General features: G+C 40.1%; 1 protein-coding gene across 1 annotated transcript in view; it reads right to left on the bottom strand.

The window, feature by feature from the left end:
- The window catches only part of dnah9l (dynein, axonemal, heavy polypeptide 9 like), a 37,020-nt gene that overhangs the window by 8,319 nt on the left and 3,828 nt on the right, over positions 1–24,873 (bottom strand). The window contains exons 6-67 of the mRNA XM_013911513.1: positions 24,657–24,868; positions 24,326–24,559; positions 23,990–24,157; positions 23,420–23,536; positions 22,027–22,151; positions 21,317–21,512; positions 20,676–20,780; positions 20,378–20,569; positions 19,788–19,988; positions 19,326–19,661; positions 19,147–19,224; positions 19,006–19,061; positions 18,801–18,921; positions 18,528–18,697; positions 18,194–18,416; positions 17,991–18,107; positions 17,726–17,812; positions 17,443–17,601; positions 16,176–16,259; positions 15,899–16,057; positions 15,333–15,455; positions 14,943–15,065; positions 14,466–14,690; positions 14,136–14,354; positions 13,676–13,843; positions 13,422–13,547; positions 13,222–13,329; positions 12,998–13,129; positions 12,756–12,916; positions 12,157–12,313; positions 11,894–12,039; positions 11,660–11,776; positions 11,432–11,570; positions 11,025–11,117; positions 10,694–10,888; positions 9,808–9,885; positions 9,528–9,660; positions 9,072–9,199; positions 8,758–8,906; positions 8,499–8,649; positions 8,256–8,387; positions 7,996–8,169; positions 7,702–7,906; positions 7,152–7,317; positions 6,900–7,002; positions 6,433–6,570; positions 6,224–6,325; positions 5,760–5,921; positions 5,522–5,605; positions 5,063–5,172; positions 4,794–4,956; positions 4,554–4,677; positions 4,164–4,306; positions 3,909–4,070; positions 3,614–3,673; positions 3,345–3,518; positions 3,119–3,265; positions 2,777–2,890; positions 2,473–2,616; positions 1,584–1,766; positions 1,229–1,330; positions 975–1,109 (exon numbers count right to left, since the gene is read on the bottom strand). Coding sequence (XP_013766967.1) covers positions 975–1,109; positions 1,229–1,330; positions 1,584–1,766; positions 2,473–2,616; positions 2,777–2,890; positions 3,119–3,265; positions 3,345–3,518; positions 3,614–3,673; positions 3,909–4,070; positions 4,164–4,306; positions 4,554–4,677; positions 4,794–4,956; positions 5,063–5,172; positions 5,522–5,605; positions 5,760–5,921; positions 6,224–6,325; positions 6,433–6,570; positions 6,900–7,002; positions 7,152–7,317; positions 7,702–7,906; positions 7,996–8,169; positions 8,256–8,387; positions 8,499–8,649; positions 8,758–8,906; positions 9,072–9,199; positions 9,528–9,660; positions 9,808–9,885; positions 10,694–10,888; positions 11,025–11,117; positions 11,432–11,570; positions 11,660–11,776; positions 11,894–12,039; positions 12,157–12,313; positions 12,756–12,916; positions 12,998–13,129; positions 13,222–13,329; positions 13,422–13,547; positions 13,676–13,843; positions 14,136–14,354; positions 14,466–14,690; positions 14,943–15,065; positions 15,333–15,455; positions 15,899–16,057; positions 16,176–16,259; positions 17,443–17,601; positions 17,726–17,812; positions 17,991–18,107; positions 18,194–18,416; positions 18,528–18,697; positions 18,801–18,921; positions 19,006–19,061; positions 19,147–19,224; positions 19,326–19,661; positions 19,788–19,988; positions 20,378–20,569; positions 20,676–20,780; positions 21,317–21,512; positions 22,027–22,151; positions 23,420–23,536; positions 23,990–24,157; positions 24,326–24,559; positions 24,657–24,868 — 9,038 coding nt within the window. The remainder of the gene's footprint in view (positions 1–974; positions 1,110–1,228; positions 1,331–1,583; positions 1,767–2,472; positions 2,617–2,776; positions 2,891–3,118; positions 3,266–3,344; positions 3,519–3,613; positions 3,674–3,908; positions 4,071–4,163; positions 4,307–4,553; positions 4,678–4,793; positions 4,957–5,062; positions 5,173–5,521; positions 5,606–5,759; positions 5,922–6,223; positions 6,326–6,432; positions 6,571–6,899; positions 7,003–7,151; positions 7,318–7,701; positions 7,907–7,995; positions 8,170–8,255; positions 8,388–8,498; positions 8,650–8,757; positions 8,907–9,071; positions 9,200–9,527; positions 9,661–9,807; positions 9,886–10,693; positions 10,889–11,024; positions 11,118–11,431; positions 11,571–11,659; positions 11,777–11,893; positions 12,040–12,156; positions 12,314–12,755; positions 12,917–12,997; positions 13,130–13,221; positions 13,330–13,421; positions 13,548–13,675; positions 13,844–14,135; positions 14,355–14,465; positions 14,691–14,942; positions 15,066–15,332; positions 15,456–15,898; positions 16,058–16,175; positions 16,260–17,442; positions 17,602–17,725; positions 17,813–17,990; positions 18,108–18,193; positions 18,417–18,527; positions 18,698–18,800; positions 18,922–19,005; positions 19,062–19,146; positions 19,225–19,325; positions 19,662–19,787; positions 19,989–20,377; positions 20,570–20,675; positions 20,781–21,316; positions 21,513–22,026; positions 22,152–23,419; positions 23,537–23,989; positions 24,158–24,325; positions 24,560–24,656; positions 24,869–24,873) is intronic.

Below are 24,873 nucleotides of genomic sequence, written 5' to 3' on the forward strand. Positions count from 1 at the left end.
GCTTTTGAATCCTTAGGTTTATTGTTACTAGCAGCCTACAAAAACACATAATTTGTTTTTATATCTTCAGTTAAATCTACCAAAAATGCAAAGATAACACAGTTTAACAGGAATAAAATAGTATTAGAGCTATTAGCCCCAAAAACTGGCAGCAGCATGGTGTGTAGTGTGTCCCTAAAAAATTTGAGGGAAACCTGGCAAGTGGAGGGCAAAAGAAGTGGCGGGCATTAAAAAACAATCTAAAGCACATGAACAGTATCTGAACAGTGTCCTCAAGAAATAAGAAAAAATTTAACAAAGACACAAAACACAGAAGCAATGACACAGGATCCGAGAGATGCATCTAGCCCTTAAATGAACTGTTCCTTGAAGCGTATTCAGAAATAGTCTCAGTGGAGGAGTCGCTGAGACTAAGAGGTTCCCCTTATTAAAGAGGGGAAACTGGGGGAAAAGACTGAGGTATGACAAATACACAAGAACTGGACTGAAAATCAGTGACAACAGGTCTGATGGAGTCATGAATACAAATGTCACATTTGTGGTTCAAATGATTACTTAATTCCTCAGCGTGACAATAATCCTCAATGCACTTCATATGCAGTAAAAGCATAAATGGATAGAAAAACGCACAATTAACACTATCAGAGCCCGGACATCAACATTATTGAAGCAGTGTGGGATCATCTGGACACAACAGAACAACAGTCAGCCAACATCCAAAGAAAAGCTTTCAGTGTCCTTCAAGATGCCTGGAGAGCTTTTCCTGAAGACTACTGGAGCTTCTTGAGAGAGTTTAGGCTGTGTTGCACAATAAAGGTAGTCATAGCAGGCAAAGTCTGTTTTTGCCTATACTGTATTTCCATGTAGGTCAGAACATTTTTAAGTAAATCACTGAATCTATTTCCCTTTCCCCCCAGCAGAATATAAAGAAATGAGAGGTGGTTTAAGTCTTTTGCACAGCACTGTATACTTACCTCTAGTCCTTTGACCAGCCGATTAGCTAGCTCTATTGTCTTATTTGTGCGGTTGACCTCTTCCTGAAAGCGAAGTTTCTCCGATGTTGCCTTCTCAAAAGCTATTTTCAGAGTTTCCAGACTGCTATCCAGCTCCTGAGAAAGGAGAAAAAGGAACAGATGAAAATATTATGAATGCTGGCATTTGCAAATAACTAATTAATTTTGTTGTCAAGCACCAAATAATCCAATCTGTCCAATTTAAACAGACGTACAGCTAGTTTTTTCCGCAGGGCGTCTAGCTTCTCAGCAGCCTCAGCCAAATCAGCGTTAGCCTGAGTCAGACACATTCTCTTCATCTCTACCTCGCAGAGCACCTGGAAACAAGAACATCCTTACAGCTGAAACTAAAGTACAGTATAACCTTTGTTATAAGGAACATCCTATAATAAAGAAATAAGAGAAGAGATGAACTTACAAAAATCTATCCAAGGCAGCACAAGTTTTGGGGAAAAAGGCAAAAAAACAAATCAAACAACAAACTCAAAGTGTTTTACACAGAAAAAAATATAGCAAATGGATTAGCTTGGATGACACTAAATATATGTGGCAGATGGTTTAGATGTGTACCTCATGGAAGCGGATGATGTTGATCACCCATGCACAAAGGCCCGCAGCAGCAGAGGATTTCTGTTTTACAAAGTCAGGGTTGAACTCTGGGTCACTGAGGTACTCATCTCTCACACACCTCACCGTGGCCTCAGGGATGTTCTCTTTGTCAAAGTTTACCAGAGCCTGCAGGAAGTCATCCACCTGCACAAGCATTTGTGTGCAAACGGGTGCGCGTTAGATCAAAGGGTTTCAAATTAACAAAATATTTTTCAACATTTTTGAATTCTAAATCCTGAGTCAAAAAGTAGAATTAACTAAAAAAAAAACATATCTGATCTACAGAGTGTGAACATTGCTTTAGTTGTTACTTTTTTCAACCAGCATAGTTCCTCACAGGTTAAACCTCTCTTTAAAAAAAAAGGGTTTTTGAGGCAAGGCGGTATCAACAACACAAGAGATATTAACAATATGAAGGAACCTATGTTACAAAAATTAAATATGAATGGGTTCATCAAAGTATAAAGTATATCAGATTGAAAAGTGCCAACAGTCACACAACAAAATAACTGCAGTCGCAATCAATATTAAATTAGAGTTGTGCAAGGATGAAGACTAAAAGAGAAGGTCGTGTTTTAAATGTTAAATATTTTTTATCTCAGATGATTAGAGAGATTTTTTTTGGTTCTGTATTCGTTTTTTGGTTTTCATTCATCCATTAATTTTTCTAATAGTGTATCCAGTTCGGGTTTGCAGGGGGACTGGAGCCTATCCTAACTTTCATATGAAAGGTTACATACAGTACACGGACAGGTCGCCAGATCTACCATAACATTAACCTAAAATGGATTTACTTTGGCGGTCTCAAGCCATTAAATGAAGGAAAACTAAAACCTAAAAATCCTATCACCTTGCTCATGACCACCTTGGAAGCTTTCCAGCTGCGATCTTTGGGGATTCGGCCTTGAGGAGCCAGAAGCACTAGGACAGCTGCTGAGACGTTGGTGACGATGGCTGGAGGGTTGGGAAACGTCCTCAGCTCTGTCAGGTTTAACTAGATCAAACAGATGCACACGAATGCACAAACGCCCACATTTTTAATCAGGGGCCTGAGCTCAGGACAACTTTATTAGATTTCTTTTATGCTTGCAATGGACTCATAAAATAAATCGAATGAAATGAAGTAAAACTTTATGTGTGTGCAAGTGTTTTACTCTGTTGAGTGTATTGAGAGCTGTGTTGGCTGCCTGTAGGGCAGGTTCAGCCTTCGCCAAGTCCTCTTCAGTCTCCTGTTGCTGTTTGGTCACTTTAGCTTGGATTGCTGCCACCTGAATCACAAAAATACAACACGCGTGTGTGTGTATGCTGTGAATGGATTGCTGAAAGTTTGGCTTGTTTCAGACCTATGTTATTACTTCTCTGCCCTCTCTTCTCTAATGGCCCTCTCATTGACAAAGTGGTTTAAAATGAACCTCAAAATGTGCAGTAATTCTGAAAATACATGGCGTTAAGTCCGTCATTTTGCTGCTCGAGAGGCCCTAGAATCACACTCTTACCCTCTGCTCCTCAGCATCAGCTACAGCTCTCTCTTGGTTGAGCTTGTCTGTCTGTTGTCCTATTTTAGCAATGAGGGCTTCGATATCTGTGTTTCTCTGCCACAGCTCTACCTCCTGCACTGCTAACTTGGCTTTGAGGTCCTCCACCTAAAGAAAAAATAAGTAAGAACAAGAAACACAAACTTTTGTATACACTGGTGCAATGTGGTGTTTTTTCCCCCCTGACCTGTGACGCGGTAGTCAGCAGTTTTTGAAGTCCATTCTCTAATCTTTCCATCTTCTGAGTCAGCTCTGTGCGTTTCTTTCTCAACAGGTTGTCGTACAACTTCATAAACTCTAGGAAACTCTTTGGCGTGGTATAGTTGAAGTGCTTCTCATTCTGCTGGTATTTGACACTCACCTGTGAGGTGAATTCACAACAAGGAAACCAAGAAATCATATCAAAGAAGACATCAAGAGAGGTCATCGCTCGCAGTGCTGTGCAGCAGCTCTTACCTCATTGACACTCGTGTGAGCGTAGGAGATGAACTCACTGATAGATGCTCTCACATTTGGCTGCACAGTATGAACACACACATTGACTCACTTCACTGAGAGAGCAAGAAGAACCTTCTTATTTGATTAATTCACATAAAAGTAGCTATAGACATGTGTCTACGTTAATAGTTATTTTAGTTCCTATTTATGCTTATTAGGTATCTACTATTTGAAACACTTGCATAATCAGCATCAGAGTTAGTACTTTTAAAAGCAGCTTTAGATTGTATCACAGAATTTAAACAAGAAGCACCTCCAGTCCAGGTATTTTCTCTATGAAAGTAGAGCTGACGGACTGCAGAGCAAGCTGAGGCCAAGAGTGGAACCAGTTTATGGCTGTGCAGTTTACTAGGGCTGGAAACTTCCGTGCACGTGTCCTTAACGTGAATCCAACTGGAGAGAAACATAAGACGACCTGGAGGGCAGAAAGGGTGACAAAAGGAGAAGGTGAGATGACTATCAACACTAATCATTACATCATGGTTTCTACATGGTTTGCATTATAGACCTTGAGCTGTCTTCGTATCCTTTCGATGAAAAAGCTCCAGCAGTTGTCTCTGGTATCTATGAGTCCTAATCCCCTCAGCTCCATACGGATTGATGAAACAATCATATCTGCTTCTTCATCACTAAAAAGGTCAGGAATATCCCCTACAAATGCAAAGAATGCGAGCTCACTGTGTATTTGTTCTTTCTTATATAGTCACTCTTACTTGGAGCAGGTCTATGTGACCAAATGAGCCTTCTTTGCTATCTATTCAAATGCACAACTCTATGCTCTCAAAGCCACTGACACCATCCAAAAATAGTTTTTGCAGAAATGACATTCATTTCCTAGATCTGACAGCTATTAAAGCAGAAATCTCAGTTATCTCAGTTCCGGTCTGTGTATCCAAACCTGAGGCCAGCATGTCGTTGATCAGCACCAGGAAGCGCTCATCTGGAATCTGGGCATCTGTGTGAAGAAACACTGTCCCAATATTCTTCACCCCCACCTTTATATACAATGCAGCTATGTCACTCTGCAGACAAGGGTTGCAGCAAACACAAAGCAGGGAAAAAAAAAACATCCCAAATCATTCAAAACAGATGTGTTATGATATACAACCGTGTTTTGCATGTGGAAGTGCATATTTACTTTGAGGTCATTGATTCCATAACCTTTACGCAGCGTGATCTGGAAAACCTCCAGCATGCTGAGGAAAGCAGCCAGTCGACACAGGCTCTGCTTCCCACTCCCACCAACTCCAACCAGCAGGGCATTACCATAGGGGGCCTCCAGTATACGACTGATGCGACACCTGGGTACAAACACAGAACTGATGGTGTGTTTCTTGCCTGTGGTTTACATTTGCTTTGTAAATTCTTCTTTGTGCATGTTAGTTTGTGTCTGTGTGTGTCTCTTACACATGCTGGATCGCTTCTTCAAACAGTACCAAGTCCATGACAGCGTGCAACTCATTATAGTGCTCTAGAGCATCAGCCAATGTCTTCTGGAGCTTCTCCCAGTCTGAAGCCTGACAAGAAAGGAGAAATAAAACAAATAAACTTGTCTCTCTTGAGGAAAGCCAGCACTAACCCGTGTCTACGTGGTAAATTCCATATACAATGAAACTAAGTTGCCACACACATATCAAAGACAGGCAATCTTTTTGCTAGCAACAATACAGTCATCCTCATTTCTGGTTTCTGTCAGAGCAGATACGACACATCTGGAGGCCACTAAATAAGTATGCTACAGTACAGATTCAAGTAATAAACAATTAAACTCCCATAACGTATTTGACTACACTCTTAATTCTTATTTTAATCTCCATAAAGAACTTGGAGTGCAGACTAGCTTGTGTGTGTGTGAATGTGTCAGACCTGGTGATAGCGAGGCTCTCCCACTCCCTGGGCAAAGTGGCAGTACACCAAAGGCTGGTGGATAAAGATGGACTCATCTATTCCCTGGAGAGGTTGGCAGGACAAACAAACAAGAAAATACTGAACATGCCATAGCTGGCTTTAATACTAAATACCAAAAGCATCACTTCTGCGATACCTCTTACATTTTGAAAGATTTTTAAGATTAAGGTTGCAATTTGAATCGCCCATGTCTTACTTCAAAATATCTCTTGCCAGTGTCCAACAGGATTTTATCAAAGAGTTCTACATCTTTTTCTTCCATCAGTTTGTCTGAGTAGACCCTGGAGCTCTCATGCAGCCACAGGTGGACCAGGTCCATGGGGTAACGGATGCTTTCTGGCAAGGCAAACAGGATGCCCTATACAGAAATCGTATTAATAAACACATAACTATTCCACGAGAGAACTTTTGACACCAGAATTTTCAGTTTTTCAGGATTAACATTCCTACAAAAGTCAAATCTAAAGCAAGTTGCCACCAATGACAGTTTTGCAAATGGATTCATATGACGTTTTCGTATTTGCTACCATGAGTGAAAAAAGGAGTCAACAGCATCCTTTTAAGCAGTTCAAGGAAAAGATCTTCAACAGAAGTAAGTATTATTTCAGTTATATTTTTATGTTTTTATTTTTTTCTGGATGACTGAGCAAAGTGTGTTACCTGAAATATGTTGGAAAGGTCTCGCAGATTGAAGATATAGTGGAAGCGTATGGCTGTAGGAAGAAAGTTCTGGCTAATTTTCTGGTGCAGGCAGATAGCTGCCTGTTTGAGGAGAATCAAAAGATAGTGACACAGAAACAGATAAATGTTGTCTCAAGTCAAGTTTTAATAGAAATGAATGCTGCACTGGCAGTGTAAGTGTACAGTACCTGAATGAGAGTTCCAACTGAGCGAGAGACCCCGTAGCTAAACCCTCCCTGAAGAAAGTGAGCTGACAAGATGCTGGAGAAGATGGTAGCTAATGCATCAGCACTGGGGAAATGCACTGCAAACACTGAGAAATGCCTCTGAAATGGAGGCAGTAAAGATTTTACCAACAGTAATCTGTGGCTGGACCCACTTAAACTGAGAAAGCTGCATTCTGAACTACCTTTAAATTTTTCTTATTAGCCAAAAAAAGGTTTCTGCATGTCTTTGGCTGTTTTTCTTTTGTGTTTCAAAGGAAAACATAAACATGGTTCCCTTTGAAACTAATTTTTCTAAATAAGTATTCAATGAAATTATGTACAAAGCCATAGTGATCGAGTATAGTTTCAGTAGATAGGAGAATTTTGATAATAACATTTATGAACAAATAAAATTTACGCATAAAGAACTTGCAAATGTGTGGCAGTACCTGCAGTCTGGGGTTGATAGAGAAGCTTCCAGCTGTTGGGTTCATACAGGTGATATACTGGCAGTTATGGATTTCTTTCAAAACCAGCCGCTGTCTGTCATACCTACAGTACAAAGACCTGTTGGTTAAAATTCACACTAAGCACTAAACTCTGTGTAACAGTTGTGTACAGGGTATATATGTGTATTTGTACACTTTGGCAGTATGAAAGCAGTATAAATATGCGAGTCCATCACATGCGTCTTATCCTACCAGTGGCTGTAATCAAGGTGCTGGCGGATGAGGGTGTGTGGCTGGACAGTCCCATAAACATCCACCTCAGGCATGTTGAGGTCATCTATGAAGTAGATAAGTCTCTTGGCGGTGGGAGGGCCAAATTTACGACCAGCTTTCTTCTCTAGAGGTTTCTCCAAGATGCCTGGAGTACATTTAATACACAAGTTTAGGAAAATGACAAAGTGACAACAGTCTTCACAGAAACTCACTGACTGAAAATCTGAACTGAAATTTGAAGGAAAAAAGAATTGAAGATACAGGGAAACTCAGAATTTTTTTTTTTATGAAGCCTGTGCCATTCAATCAGTATGAATAGGCAAACACAATTAGATACTACCACAATAACACAATGCATAGACAGGAAGCACACATATCTCATTAGAAGCCTTTTTTCAGATTATTAGATTTGTCTTATTATATTTCCCTAATTATTAGATTATTATATGTATTATACAATTTGTTAAATTAATAAAAAATACACATGTGAAAAAATCTGTTTGTGTATGCTCGTTTCAGAGACTCTTACGCTGCAGCATGGCAGATGTAGTGTAGTAGTTGAAGGGAACTTTTGCTACTATGTAATCCTCCTTCAGCTTAGCGACTTTATCAGACACCAGAATAGTTTTTCCCACTCCTGCATTGCCCACTAACATGATAGGTTTGCCTCTCTGAAGCAGAAGGTCCATGAAGTAGGTGAGACAGATGGTCTCTGGAGTGTGGACAAGCACCGTCTGAAACAGACAGTGGATGAGCGTGCTGAGAGATCTAAATCAACATGTTATAATTATACAGGACACTCTGGCCTGCTGTAATAACATACCTGTAACGGAATATCAGGCTCCAGCTCAAATGGCACCATCTTCTCACTCCACGGAGTAAACTTTTTAGTCTCAGGGTCAATGAAATAGTCAAAGACGGTCCCTTGTGAGGGAAACTTTACGGCTCTCATCTCTTTGGACCACCAGCGGCTAAATTCAGCACGGTAGTCATTGAGCTATAAAGGTAAAAACACTGTCATTATATGGTATAATAATGTGAATTATCTGATACGATTAGAAGGAACAGTTAGTCACTGCACACATGATCTTGAAAGAGAGCGCCTCCAAAAGCCCAGACGCAGGCAAAGACAAAGTAGATCTCATAGAGTTCTCTGGGAGAATCGGCTGGAGTGTTGTCCTCAATCAGCAAGCAGTCCAACAACGAGCACAATGTCTGATTGAGCAAAACACAGAAATGCTGCATGTGACTGAACAATAACAACAGAAAAATATAATATTATGGCTCTGCAGGCTGCATTTGATATCCATAAAACCCTATATGTACCTGCACCATGCTGTTTTCTGGAATGGGTGTGATGGTTTTCAGGTTGCAGCGAACTTGTTCCAGACAGTATGGCACGTACTTATCAAACAAAATAGTGAGGTTGGCTCGCTCTGACTGGGCTTGCCGTGTGTCGATCCAACTTGTCACATAACTGAAAACACAGTAAAGGCAGCTCTGCTAACCAAGATAACCTTAAGAAAATCAAAGAAACAGAAGACTGTGATTTTATGCGTGCATTTAAGCATTGTGTGTGTCTTACGAGCTCCAACCCAAGTCCTGTGGGTTGACATAGAGTATTCCTGCCCTTGACACTGTAGCTGGAGTAGCAGCCTTCAGATGAGAGATCTCAAAGAGAAGACGCATGGACGAGGACAAGCCGATCCTCTCGTTACTGGCAAGTGTCAGAACCTGGATGTGGAGGGAAAAGCAGAAGGAGTGGAGCTCAAGCACTGGTTCAAAAATATAAAGTATGCACTAACTTAATGACTGGCATTGGCAGAAATTGATTACTTATTTGGAGACATATTCAAACTCCTGGATGAAAGACAAAAAAACATAGAGATGATCTTTTACCTTATTGTCATCCATAACTGTGTTGAGTGACTCGATCCACATAGGGTCAATATCCCCATCCAGAACAATCCATTTGGGTCCATCATGGCCCACCGAGGCCAGCTCTCTCATGGTAGAGGAGAACAGACCTGTAAAAGGAAACAGTGACACATGGTAAATCCATTTTTACATACTAAACCATCACTGCAGCAAAAAAGGTATTGAATGCAAAATTGTGAAATGAACTGGTAATGAAAATATTGCACACGAAACCTATTTAAACAGGAGTGGGCTGTGAAATAGAAAAAGTGCATTAACTTTCTAATTATTTCTGAGAGGAGGCTTTGGAATAAATTATGGTCTTGGCACCAAAATAAATCAGACTTGACAGCGACCCAAATTCTGGAGGAAAAACTGGTTCTCTTGATCATCATTTATTGCACATTAAATCCTTTGTATAATCCTCCTGCTTCTCACCATCCTTCCACTCTCTGGTAGCAGGGTGCAGGTATCCAAACAGCTCATCTGTGGTAACAGCTTTAGGGTTAATATCATTCCATAAGGGCTTCATCTTCATGTTTGCATAAGTCCTATGAAGGGTCTTCAAGATCTGATAAGTAAACAAGATCATTTATATAAGTAGTTTTAGTTAATATGTTTGGGCATATTTTGGGTATAAGAAGTTGGATCACACAGATATTAAAACTAAAACAAAAACACATAAACAGTTTTAAAAATGTTCATTAGTTAAGTTAACCTGACTTTTTCCAGTACCCGGGCCACCAACTACAAATACAGAATGTCTAACAGCCAGCAGCTCCTCCAGCTGGGTCACCTGCAAACATGGAATCACATTAATGGTGGGATTTCTAAAAAAAAAAACCTCTAAAATACTGCAAGTTCAATCAGAGAGCTGTCTCACCTTACAATAAAAAAATACAACCAAAATGATTAACAATTAGTTTATGTTACAAACCACAAAGCTTTATATATTGTTCCTCTATTGACCTGTGGGAATTATGCATTTCCCCCAAGTTAAAATTAGCTCAGAACTTTATGAATGTGTTTGTAAAGTGATCTGGCATGTTGATTTCAGATCATCCTTAACTATCATTGCTCATATGCCACTGAAAAAGAAGCAGTTTAACACTTAATTTAATACTTCTATTAGATTTTACAGATTTTTGTCTATTAAATCACTAATTGAATGAACACAATAGGAGGCAACTGATTAGTGTTTATATATTGGAAGCTTTATGAACTGTGTGTCTGTATTTCCTTATTCCCTGCAAAAAACGGAAATACTGCAGGGAAAAATGGAACGAGGAGCAGCCACAGTGAACTGTCAGATGAAGAGCTGCAGGTGACAGACTCCACACCTCCAGCTTCACAGCGGGGTAACAGATCCCTTCACTGTGCTCTGTCTGCAGACTCAGGCCATGCACGGTATGAAAACCACATCACGGTTGCTCACAGAATGATGGAAAAAAGGAAAATAATCCTTTGACATTTTTATCATAACAACTGTTTTTCTTTTTCCCACAATTCTGAGAAATCTAAAATTAACGTTTGTTCACCGTTACCACCACTAACGAAAGGTGTTGCCAAATAAACTATACTATATAATAAAAACACAGATGAACCTTAAGTATGAAATTTTCCTCTGGTTGCAGACGCAGCTCACTGACTGACTGGCGAACAGCATTTTCTAGCTTTGGGTCTCTCTTCCTGGGCACATCCAGCTGTGGAAAGAGGTCACTGATCAACCCAAGGAAGATGGGAACATCACTCGTCACGATCTTAGGAAGGTTGAAGTCTCTAAGAGCCCGCATCAACACCTGGTGAGACAATATTGGACGCACAGTTTTGATGAGGCAATTTCTGACAACCTCAAATTTCTGGAAACAACCATGAGAGCTGAAACACTTCAGTGTAAAGAACAGCTGTCATTAGTGATCGCGAAGAGATACACACCTGTTCTTCAGGTCTGCTACGCTCCTCTCTCTTCAGAGATCCAGCCACAACCAGCACTGATTTGATAGCCCGCAAACCCCAATCATAATGATCCTGACAAAATAAGCATTTAAGTGTTTGTTGATGTTATAATAGAAGGACACAAACAGCCAGTTTCAGCTGAGAGCTAGTACTCTACACAGTATAAGCAAAAATAGTTGATATTTTTATTATTTACTATATTCACTACATCACAAAACCACAATCTGATGAATAGCACCACCACTACTTTGCATTTTAATAAAAGCTGGACCACACTTCTGATGCGTATAAGAACATTGACAGCGAAATTAAATTCCTCTTCTTCCCTCCGCTCATCAGAAAACCCCCTGAAGAAATAGTCAGACAAATTGTTTGTATGTACGCACTTGTTTGGATAGCAGCTCTTTACAAAGAGTGTAGAGACTGATGAATTTGCGTGCCAGTAGCCGTGCATCTATGAATCCTTCGGCCACCAACATGATCTCACAGATCAGTTCAAAATCTGGGATCACCATTGCACAGGGCCTGAGCATTTAGAAAATTAACCAATAAATAATCATATAATAGCTGCTATTCATTGCACGCTAAAGTCTCCTCTTTGTCTCATATCAGACCTGAATAGAGCCTTGAGGTTCTCTGGGAGCTCTGCTCTTCCAGCATAACCTGGGTTCAAAGTGATGAAGATTCCTACTGTTGGCTTCAGCTCAATCTCCTCCCCCAGAAAATGAAACCTACATACACAGCAACAAATGCATGCTGCTAAATGGATGCTTAGAAAATATATAGAATGGATTAGTAGACAAATGTATAGATGCTACAACATACATGTCATTATTTCCTCATAATACCTCTGTTTTTTGTTGCGTACAGCATCCTGTATAGTCTTGACTTGCACAGCTACCACAGACAGAACGTCCACCGAGATCCGGTTGAATTCATCAAAGCAACCCCACACTCCTGTCTGAGCCAGGCCCTTATAGATGTTACCTATAGACTGGAGGATGAGATGCTATGGCTGAATGGTGGAATAAATATCAATAACAACATAAAAAAAAAGAATAAATGTGACATTAACGGGCACTAGAAGAAACATCTGTGCAGTCCAGGTCACCTTGTAGTCCATCTGTTCAGAGCAGTTGAACACATATACCATGATACCCAGGGAGCGTCCAAGGTCCTTAGTAGTCTCTGTTTTACCAGTGCCAGCTGGGCCTGACGGAGCACCACTCATAGTCAGATGGAGGGACTGGGTCAGGGTTATGTAACACCTGTCATGGTACGGTTGAGATTTAAATCACAGGAGAAAGAAAGTAATAGATAATTTGGATTCAATGAAGTTGTGCATTTCAAAATAATGTAGATTTAAAGCAACGATGTAATGTATTTGAGTATAGTGGATATTGTGAATAGAAAAAGCAAATATGCAAGATTTTAGTATTTGTGCTTTATTCTAAAATAACAACTATCTCAATCTTTGCACTTACATTTTGCATGGGTGCCTACTATCACATTCTGCACAGCTTGACTGTAGCATTAAGATGTTTAGTGCTAAAGTAAAGCGGCCTTGTTTTTAGTTGCAAAGCAAGTCTAGTAATTATGCGTGCCCTTACTGTAAGTCTCTCCCTTTAGAATACAAATCATTACTAATGTATGCATTCTGTATACTTTTGCAAAGGTTTGGCTTACGGGAGAACATGTATGTGCACATACCTGTCAGTGAGTGGAGTGATAACCAGTCTGTTTGTATTCCCCAGGTATTCATAGCTAAACTGGAACTGAGCGTCACAGATATTAATGTAACAGTGTCTCATTTCTTCATCCCAGCGATGCCGTAACTGGGACAGCCACGCAAATGCTTGTCCTGATGTCACCTTAGAGACATACAACAGCATCAGGATGGTCTGCTAACTAATGCAAAACTCATTTGAAATAATATCTAATAGTCGCAGTACCTTTTGAGTAATGAGATTGGCGACCACATCTCGAGCATGGACATCAATAGTGCAGACAGTCATAATTTTCTGTCTGTCTCCAGGGGTTAAATCGCCAAGCAGCATGTGGATTAGCAAGTTGAGCTGTGTGATCTAGAAAACCAGAATTCAGCAGACATCACTGACAAATACAATGATGCTACGATCACTTACCAGCCTAATAAAATCTTACATTATGGAAGTACCTGTTTCTTGTTGTAGTCCTTGAGAGCTGTCTCAAATCCTTCCTCCACCCTCTCAAAAGCAATGCCCACATCTGTCGCCCACCACACCTGACTACCAGTCAACCCCACCTGTTGATGGAAAGGAAACAGAGGTGTACAACAGATAGCTTGCATGTTTATAAAGTTAAAATTGTAAATCTACAGACTTTGCATGAACAGACCTGGGCAGGGTAGTCAAACAGCCACTGGTCTCGGGGTTTGTCCTCATAGGCAGCTACAGCTTCCTGTATCTCCTTTCGAACTGTACAGCGCATGGTGGTTTCTAAAGCACTTAACCAACACTCTGCCTGATTAAAAAAAATAAAAATGTTTGAAAAAAACTCTAAAATGAATTGCATGCAATATCATATTTTTTCAAATAAAACGGTGCTGATGTACTTCCACAAACAGAAACCGCATTTTGTTTTCACAGTACCTGTCCTTCGCAGACACAGGGCTCAGAGAACGAAACATATTCTCCCTCTCGACTGTACATCCCTATCGCAACTGCCTCCCCCTCCTCCCCCCGTCCTTCGGCCCGGTCTGAGTCCTTGAAGCGAAGATCTGCTATATTGTCAAACAGCTTCAGCAAGTGTCGGGTCACCTGGAAAAAATATATATGTGTATTCAAAAGACACACAGACTATTTTTGAGTTTGGTTTTATAGGCTATGATGTTAACAAAGCTCTGACGTTAACAGACCCCGATCTCTGATAACAAATCAAAAAGAAAAAAAGATTTCTTTTGCCTTTCATTATTGTGTTTTTCCATTTTCACTTCTTCCACTCCATAACACTGGAATATAGTTGGTATATAAAGTACAGATAACCACAACGTGCTAACAATCTCTTTATAGATTCTTTCTAGAAAAACATGATTAAAATGTAATCTATCACCTGTCTGGGCTGTGTTCCCTTAGACACAATCTCCAGTAGATCGGAGGCAGAGACAAAATAAAATCTGGGGAATGTCAGTCTCTTGGTCTCCAGGTACTCAGCAAGGGCCTTCTCACACAGAGACAGCCTCTGCTGTAAGGTCTCAAGGCTCTCCAGGAAGCCAGGCTTGTTGGTCACATCTACTACATTACTGTTCTGGACCACCTCAGTCATTAAACTCTGATTAAAACAAACAAACAAATCAAAGGAAATAAAGGGAGAAATGCAAAAAGACATGCTAAAAATATGTAGCCAAGCATGGCACTATATGTAGGCAGAGGTATGATTTACCTGAAAGTCAGTGTGTATTCCCTGAAAGCGTTCAGCATCATTGGCCAGCTGGCAGCGGATGTCATGGCTGTTGGTGAAGATGCTGTTAAGATGGGCCCAGGTCCTCTGGACAGACATCCAAGATGAGATGACAAGGTCTGCCACCATCAGCTTCCTCTGCCATCCACTTACTTCTGCCTGGAAATACTCTATGTACTTACTCATCAGGATATTCTGCAGCTGCACCTGAAAAGAAATGAAGCAGTAACTTTAAATGGCAATTTGTACAAAGAAGCCCTGATGAGCTGCTCTTGAAATTGCATGAACATTTTTTAAATTCCCCATTGCCTATGCATTTATATAACTAGTCTTTCAGGAGTCAGTAATAAACCCAAGCCGTTCATACTAAAACTATATTATGGATCGCTGGGGTGTTAATATTGCAATTTGAAAGAATAAAGCAAACTGCATATCACATTCTGCAGCAGGCAGGCACACCTGGTTGTCCTCCAGCGTCTCTATCAGATTCTCATCTGCTTTGAGCAGAGGGGTTCCTGTGCTGGCATGAGTCTCATAGGACAGCGACATAATGCTCCATGTCTGGGTTATCTCTGCCAAAACCTAAAAAACCCCCAAAGACAGATACTTCACAAAGACGCCTGTCATTTAAAGACAACCAAAAAACAAGCTAAAGCATTCGTTAACATTGGCTCATTCCTATTTGTGTGTCATTATTTGTGAGTTCAGCTTTCTGAATCTGCTCATAAATATCTGTTCTAAGAATATGATGAAAGTCTAGTGAGTGCTTAAGTAATTAAATAATCCATCCATCAATAATCCACTACTACAAGATATATCACACAGTAACTGGTTGGTCTGGCGTCTTACCTTCTCAATGGCCATTTCTTTCACGGCCTTGTCTACTATGTTTTTAACCTCATCCTCCACACGATGAAGTTGCAATTCCAGCAGGTCCCCCAAGGTGGTGCCCTCACCCATCACAAACCTAACCTGAAGATTTAAAAACAAAAGCAGACTATGGGTGTGATCAAATTTCAGATAACTGGGTTCATCAAATCCAGAGAAGTGTCTGCAGAACAATGAGAGCACACTGCATGAAAACTACAGCCAAACGAATGGATTAACCCCCACAGAGTGGCAAGTATAATATACCATGAGTAAAACTGATGAAAAGTTACTGAACAAGAAGAGCACTTGGGGCAGTCCTCTGCCAAGACCAAAGCGCTAACAAATTTAAAGAAAAAAACTGTATGAGGACCAAAATTTAATGGGCTGTTCTCATACACATTCTCCACTCCGCCACCAAGTTTAATGAAATTTGGACTTGTAACTTTTGGATAATCTCATTGACACACAGACAAACAAACAAAATGAAAAATGGCACAACAGATGGTATGAGAGACTGTGTAGCAGCAGCAGCACAGATACCCTACCCCAGTGGTGTTCATAAGCTGTTGCCAGTGTCTCTCCCTGACAGCTGAGTTTTGCAGCTCGTTGACAGCTCTCAGAGAGGTCAATAGGTTTTTCACTGTTGATTCCAGACCCATATAGACATCCCACACACGCACCTCCTTATCCAGCATTTTCATCTCCTTCAACAGACAACAGACATACTCACAGTTATTGAAAAGGTACTCTTGTTTCAAACATGAAACAGTTAAACTGAATCAAAGTTCAAGTATCTATCCAGAGAAGAGTGCTGTACTGTACTTTAGCAAACCGCCGGAGTTCCATGTCCATCTGCTCAACGTTGATCTCTTTCCATGGAGTCTTTGTCCAATCCTCTATACTGGTCTAGGATTTGCAGGAGATTAAGTGCATCATTTGATTATTTTGCATGCAGTGACTCACTATGGAGACCCTGCCTTGTATTAAAAAAAATAGCATATTTGTATTTACAGCCCCAATTCCAAAAAGGCAGGATGGTGTGTAAAATGTAAATAAAGTGTTTAGAAATTATGCAACACTTTCAGAATAATGTTCCTCAACTTGAAATAATGTTTATTACATGGAAATCCCTTTCTGTGAGTGTAGTTCACTGTGCCATCTACCAACACAGGTTAAAGCTCTGTCATGCAAAGAAGAGGCCACATGTGAGCATGATCCAGAAATGCTGCTGTGATCTATTTTGAGTTTTGTTTTGCGATTCATTCTTTTTGAATTAAAAGATTTTCAGGGTTTTAGTTCTGTATTAGTCCTGACTTCAGTATTTCCTAGTGCCTATGAGTTGTCATTATTTATATTTCTACTTCGTGGTTCTTGATTACGTGAGTACCCTTTTCTGTGCCTGGTCTGCCCTAGTCTCATCTACATGTCGTGTCATCAGTATCTCAGTGTTTTCAACGCTTTCTGTCTCCCTGGTCATGTTCCTGTGTCTCTCTGGTCTTCCTGGGTTCTACCTGGTTTCCCAATCTCCATTCCAAGTTAATATGTCTTCCTTCCTATTCCTCATGTTTATGCTTTCCTCTGCCCATAATCTTTTGTTTTATCCTTTTGTCTCCCCAGTCAGTTATGTTTCCATGTATGTTTAGCGCTGGTCCCTGCATCGAGCTCCTGTCTCTGTCTCAGTTTTGCTTCTTGTGTCTCTTTATTTAGATTCTGTTCAGCTGTGTTCACAGGTGTGTTCAATCTGCCTTAATTCCCTTCTGTCTATATACTCTCTGCATCTCTCTCTGTTCTTTGTCGTGTCTACCCTCATGGTGTGTGTAGTCTCTGTCAGTCTCTTTAGTTAGTTTGTTACAGCCCCATCACTGTCCACATTATTTAGCTTTTGATTTCTGTTTTTTTTGCCAGCACAATAAAAGCTGTGATATTAAAAAAAGCTGTCCACTCTCTGCCTGCCACACACCTCAGTTCATGACATGAAATGTTTTCTGTGTCCAACAGAGAATAAAATGATATTTGTAAATTTGTAAATCACTGCCTGTTTTTATTTACATATTACACACCATCCCAACTTTCTGGAGTTCAACCCTACCTTTACAAAGACGACCATATCCCATACTGCTTTGACAAGTATGATGTCAGAGCGACACTGCCGCAGCTGCTTGTATTCTGGGAAGCTGACCTCAAACAGATCAGCTGTGTCCTGCAACTTCTTCATTTCCATCTCCATCGTAGCTACGCCTCGATTACACTGCAGGCGATTTTGATATGTTATTTAAATTTTCTTTAATCACACACTGTGTACTACATTTGAAAGAAGTACTGTTAAGATTTCTCCTTTAACAGACACTAAAAGAAATGTGCCCCCTGCTCACCTTATCAATAAGCTTATATGGCTCCTCCACACTGATTTTAAAGATTGACTCTGAACGAAATTGTTCTCTGAACTCATGCTGTTTGACCTAAAGTATGAAATCATAGCAAATTAAGGATTAATGCATATCTGCCTCTACCTTTCTGTCTATCATTTTACAGACACTGTGTGGGTTTCATATATATAATGCAGGAAAGAGGTTTTATGTGTCAGATATTGAGCTCTTTGCCAGACTGACATCCTACCCCAATCACACAAAGCCTCACCTCAAACCGAACACATTTCCTGCGGATAACTGAAACCTCATTTGACTGTAGTGGTGCCACCTCATGTTTGACCGTGAAGGCAATTTTTCGGACACTTTTCCACTTTTCCGGCAGCTCCTGTGTTGTGTGGGAAAGAAGCACTGATAACTGTACATATCGCCTATGATAAATGAAAAAATGTGTGTTTTTGAATTGGTTCACACTTCTAGCTGTGTGCAGACACTCTCTGGAAGCTGCTGTCCGTAGGTCTTTAGAAGTTCAGCGGTAGACTTGAGCGGTTTGAAGTGCTGTTCGTCGCTGATCTGTCTGTCTCGTATGGCCATGAGGTGCCCCATGATTTTCACAAGGCCTGCATAATCGCCATCTGACACCTTGGTGGAAAGGCCACATGCTGTGTCCTGGACAAACTGGGACAATTCCCTCACACTGTTAAATAGAGAAGTAAGGAGATGAAGTGAGGTTTCAGAGGACTGGCTTTAAAAAATGTCTTTTAAATGATAAAAAAGTTTTATTTATTTTGACTTTTATGTGTCTGACCTCTGGTTCACGTGGTTAAGAAGGTGCTCTTTGAACATCCAGCTCCACTTTTTAATGACATTCATCAGTGTGTGCTTGAAGGGTCTGATATCTAGCTGTAGCCAACCACAAAACACCCTTCGGTCCTCCATTTTGCTCACTCGCACATACAGTGACTCAAACAGATTGATCTGAAATAATGAATAATTCAGTTATTATTGTTGCATTGCTTTCCAAATGTGAGTGAAATAAACCAAGGTTACAGCATAAATGGATCACAAATGTTGAACATACTTGTTCTTTAAAGTTGTCCAGGGTGGGTGGGTTCTTCTTTAGTTCGTAGTCGGCATACAGCTCAGCTTCCTCTGTACTTAACGCATGTCCATAAAGTAGGAACTGTCTCATAAATTCAGACCTGTGAACATATGAGACAATTCAAAAATTATTTCTGTACTTGCTAACAATCAAAACAAATCAGAAACAGCCACACACAGCTGACCTGTCATCAGTCCAGAGGTAGCGGTAGCTAGAAAATGATGCCTGGTACTCCCTGACCTGTAAATAAACACTTTCACAACTATTCGCCTGTAAACTTCATAAAATAATCTTCCACATGTGACCAGAAAGAAATGTCACTAACCTTAGCAACAGATGCACGTGCCCGTGAGCGGATTATGTGGCACATGTCTGACAAATCCTCCATTTCATTAATGTCACCCTGCAAGATGGAAAATCAAGATTGCTTATGATAAGGGTCTGTTTACATGGAAATATATGTATGTATATGTATATGCATTTATAATCTAATCTGTGTGGTACCTGGTAGTTACTCAGCTGTTTGTGACTTGCCACTCTAGGAATGAGGGAAGCCATGCTTGTAATGTTGCCCACCATCTTATCCACAATATCATAGAAGTTACCAGTGTGGCTCAAGTCTAATGAAGGGTCAAAGGTCATCTCATTGCTGTTGAGAACCAACTGGACTTCAAACAGAGGTGTAATACGCTGAGCTGCATCTGTATTGTCCATGAGGTACTGCAGAGAGCAGCGTACTGCGCTGGTGAAGCCTGCCAGGATCATCCTGTCAACATACTCAGTATAGGCATGCCACTCACTGCTGTCAAGATCCGTCACACTGAGGAGAGACTGGTTCTCCTGAAAATTATGTGTTGAATGAAAAGTTTAAACACCAAATAAACATACTCATGAATATCGGTTGTGTTAACATTTGCAATGTGTGCACAGCATCTCTCCAGCATGGAGATTATACGATGAATATACCTGCAGTAGTTTGTGTATCTGCTCCCCTGTACTAGTAATGAGAGCATGCTGTTTGGAAACACTCTCTTCAATGTCAGCGAAAACGAGGAGAGTAGAATCACGACTCTTTCTGGTAATGAAAGCCCGGCTGCTGAATTTACCCATCAAGGCCTGGATTGCTTCCACATTAGCTTTGCTCTTCTGGACACGACTAGAAATGCTCTGGCGATGGCAAAAAAAAAAAAAGGAGCAACAATTACAGGCAATAATTATGTTTCCGGCATCATGTTGCTTTTTGTTTTTCAAGTGCTTGCTGTAGAGTTGAAGCGCTCTGAGATAGGGCTATAATTAAGAAAACTAGCTTGGCCCACACACAGAGGATTCTGGGGTTTCATGCAGACAGGCGACCGCTGGCTTTTTTAAAATAAATCAGCCCAAATGTTGACAGAGACAGTGTTTATTCTACTGAAAAAAGCAAAATCATTTAAATATGCTGCAAAATAGTCTCAACCAACACATGTACAGGAAACTCACCCATTAATGCAGGCACTGCCTTGCATCTTTTTGTTTGCTTTAAGTTCAGTACAACATTTCCTGCATATTTACAGTACCTGTGCCAGGTCTCGTGTACTCTGAATGTAGTCCCATAGGTCATCCTGAGCCCATGTCACTTCCCGGAGGGCTGGATTCAGCTGTCGTCTCATCCCATCCATCTCATCTTTGACCAGTCCCAGCTCTACAGCTAGGATGGTGCTGTGGAGCTGGTTGTACCACTGGGTCACCAAAGTCAGTGTTTGTGTGTACTGCATAATAAAATGCAGCATTAAAACCCCCAACATATTTCTAAAAAACACGCTTTCTAAAGAAAGCTGTCAAGTCCAGAAAACTGCTTGAGGGTTAATGACCTACCATGTGTAGTCTCTCTCGTTTAGAATAGAGATGAAGAGCTGCTTGGGGAATGTTTTGGGTCTTCAGCATGCCCAGATATTTCACTTCTCTTAGCACAGATGCTAACTGTGGAGAGTAACAACAAAAGAAAGTACAATCTGATTTCCATAGATTATAGTACATGATTTTGGAATAGATATCAGTTACCAAACACCTTCTCATATTTTATATTTATGTGTATCCATTGTTTCCTCCCATGGTGATTAATTATACTAGTAAAATATGCTTCATCTGTGTATCAAACTGCTGTTGCTACTTCTGGGGAATGTTTCACAAAGTGAGTTTAGTGGATGAAAATGTGGGTTTATTAACCTTGAGTTGAAAGAAATGCAGACAGAGGCACTAGTTTGAATAATGACTTAGCAGAGAAAAACACTCTATGAGCTCAATTTGATACTAGTAAGTTTTCTTCACAAAACCTTGAATTTCTCTCGATCGCTCTCCTGCAGAGCTTAAAGAAGCAGTCTGACAAGTCATTTCACTTCTGAACTCATACAGTCAAAATGACTGTGACTTTTAGATTTTCACCTTTACTTTCCTCTATGGAATATCTTTTATCTGTTTTTAAAGTCTGTTCAAAAATCAATCGTCTTTGGGCTTACACCAGGACTGAAGTTGACCTGGAAGAAGCCAGTTTCACTATCCAGTGCCAACAGTGGCTCCTTGAGGTGTGTTTCACAGATTTCTTCAAGCCCCTCGGTCCACTCTAAGAACATCTCCTCATCACGCTGGTCCAAAACCTCAAGAACGCGTTCACACCTCTGGAGGACATCTTGTGCCTCTGCACAATCCAGGGGCCTGAAAGAGAGACGGAGAAAGAAAGAGATAATGCAGGAAAAGAATTATATAGCAAGTGAAGTATAAGTCATGTGTATCCTGTAAACATTTGGCAGAAACAGTAAAATAAATAAATTTTTGTAATGAATATGCTAAATGCAAAAAAAAAAAAGTGTTTATAACCAAAATACATATTTTAGGTACACATTGTTGGTCAGATGATTAAATACAGGGTACATGAATCTGAAATATTAGTTACAGCTGACTGCTTAAAGCCTTGAATGTTTGATGTTCTTTTTAAATCTTTAAATAATCAATGGACACAAGATATATATTTTTTAAACTTTTTTCGGTGCAAATTTTGCAAATTATAATAATAACATCAATGGATCTGCTGGGTTTCAAAACCCAAGTATGTCAACTGAGGAAGGTAACATTTTATTGATTTAATACCCTTAGTGATTAATAACCAAGTGCTTTGCACCAAAAAATATTCTAAAATCATCCTTATTGTGTTTATTAGGTAGGTTCTTACATGTGGGGCAGCTGGCAGAGGTTACTCCTGTGAGTCAGAATCCGGCTTCGGAGCTCCTGCGACCATTTGAGGTTACCGGCCACTTGAGGCATATTCTTTCCCAGGATCGCAAAACCTGACTGCAGCTGAAACACAAGGTTTCATGCCATTTGGCTGACAGCTTAATCTTTCAAATCACTTTGAGTTAACACTCTCACGCGGAAGTATGTGGACCCCAGTGCCTTTTGTGTCATCTCAAATCTTCTGCTGTGGCTACAATTAACATGTAATGCATGCAAACTATTTATGAAGCAGCTGTTACAGCACTATGTTTCCGCTGTAATTAACGACACTGTTCTCGCTGGGTGTAAGAGCAGTGAGCTGTGGATGTTTACATTTTTATGCAAGTGTGCAAAGGCTCTGTTTACATATTTTTAATAATATTCATATTATTTAAATTAAGCTCCCAGTATACAGGAAATGTATTTATTAGCAGTGCCATTTATTTTGTGAATACCAGCTGGTCTTAACTTTATTTCTCTCACAGTGTCCTGTGTGTCACAGCAATGTGCTGGGTCCAAAAACTGAAGACACAGAACAATCCCAAATGAAATCTCATCATTTTGTTTTTCCTGTGTGTCAGACAACCTACATTGTAAACATATAAACATACAATAATTGTAAATGAAAACATGTAATAATTGCACATGTGCTTAAACAAAGATGTCTGGTTATTTGATTAAAAAAATGCCTAATGTGCTTCAGTAATTAAAAATAATAGCCAAGCATTGTAATCTTAATTACAACCCTTGTAATTTTTTTTTTAAAAATTCAGTCTAAAATCTCTTTGGAGCAACTGAAAATCAAATTATGTATGCAGGAAAAACCCAGGTACCCAGAGACATTATAAAACTCACTGCTAAGACAAAAATGAAGTGTTTTAAATTGCTAAACTTGATCAAACCGTTAATTAATACACACATAAAACACTCACAACACACACAGACACACGCGTAAAATACGGCAGCTGAATCGTGGCGTATTGTGAAGCAAATGTGTGCGAGTAATTAGGAACATAATTTCAATCTGTCTCACCCCATCTTTGTGTTGATCAAGTATAAACTGGCAGTGGCCTACTTCCTGGCTAAACATGTCCAACAGCACACTGTAATTAGGTGAAAACAGCTGGTGGATTCTGGGTCTCTCAAGCAGGGTGCCAAAAATCTTCAACAGCTAGATGGAACAACAGCAGCTTTGTGACATTTTGTACATTCAAGGCACAAAACATGTACACACCACTAGTTGAAATCCCCCAAAACAACCAAATGATGCTATTATGTTAACTTGCTAAATGTCATACACTTGCTACTTTAAGTAAACTACTAAATGATTTTTAAAGGAGTAACCCGCCTACCTTAAAGGCTGACTTCAGGTTTTTGGAGTGCTGAAAGGCCAAATTGAGGACAGTTCCCAGCCTTTGGTCAAAATCTTTGTTCTGCTCCAAGAAACGCCTATAGTGGTTCACAAAATCCTGAGAAGGCATTAGAGGGGAAATGATGGGTATTTTGAGAAGCCTTTGTGATTAAAAAGCTTTGATTCAATTTAAATTATTAGACAATTTCATTCCATAAAATTCCTCCTTAGCTCATTTAATCAGTATTGACTGGATTAACACATACTTGAGAGAAATATATTATAACACAGATCAATTTCTGATCGAGTTCCTGTTCTGAGCCACGCTGAAAACTGTTGTAAAATATCCAGTAAATTAAATATTGATGCGCTGACTAATAATGACTCCTGCCACTTGTTCTTGTGTGTTGCTTAGCAACTACTCTGCTTTTCTACCTTTCAATTATTGTACTGCTGGGCAGAAAAATAAAATATAATTGTTATTTTTTATTATTTGCCTGTGCCAGCCAATGCCACAATTAAAGAGCAGCGTGATATTAAAAACAACGGCAACTCTCTCAGTAGCTCTCACGTCATTAGTGCAGTCCAAGGGGTCATATTTGCTCTCTCTAAGGGTCCGCCAGCGGTCATGAAACTCCTCACTCATGCTGAAGACCATCTCACTTAAGATTTTCCCTCTGGATCCACCTAATTCAATTTTCTCCAGCTTCAGAAAGTCCAGTGCTGTTGCAAAAAGTTCCTACGAGTGAAATGAGAAAAGACAGTGATGGATCAGCATAATATCGTGGAGCTGAAGTTCAAAAATATGCATTTTCATGCAGATTTACTTGATTAAAAAAATACTCCCTCCTTTATAGGAGTGAGAGATGTTGATTTTTCAATTTTCCTGGAAAACCAAGATACAGACCTCGATCATAAGAAGCCTTTCCATGATGCAATCTGAGCGTTGAAACACAAGTTTCGCTGGAAAGTCCCAGAGCTTGATGCTCTGTGAGTGTTTGTAATACTTCGGGATCTGCTCGCGGTAAGTGTGAAACAATTTCTTGAAGGTGCGCAGAACTGAGATGCTTATCTGTACTCTCTCCATCCCTTCCTCAAGCTCCATCTTAAACAATTCTTCAGGGATTAAATAGGCAAAGGCCTGTATTCAGACACAAAGTCGTTACAGAGATACATTTTTAATTCCTCTTCCTTCGTCTCCTTTTCATCACATGTGCACAGACATGCATCACCTGTACCTTTTCAATGATCAGGTTGCAGAACTCCTGCAGAAGCACCACCATTCGCTGAGGAGTGCAGTAATACTGGGAATGACTCCAGATGAGGCAGAGCGTGTGAAAAAGAGGAGGTAATAGCGCATCCACCTGTGGAAAACTCTTCTCCTCCAAGTTTGTAATCAGTCTCCTTAGAGGGCGTAGATACAGATCTATGTCTTCTGCTTCCAGCACGGCTGTG

The sequence above is a fragment of the Pundamilia nyererei genome, unplaced genomic scaffold (assembly GCF_000239375.1).
Source record: "Pundamilia nyererei isolate P.nyererei 1_Seehausen unplaced genomic scaffold, PunNye1.0 scaffold00004, whole genome shotgun sequence".
NCBI classification, from domain to species: Eukaryota; Metazoa; Chordata; class Actinopteri; order Cichliformes; family Cichlidae; genus Pundamilia; species Pundamilia nyererei.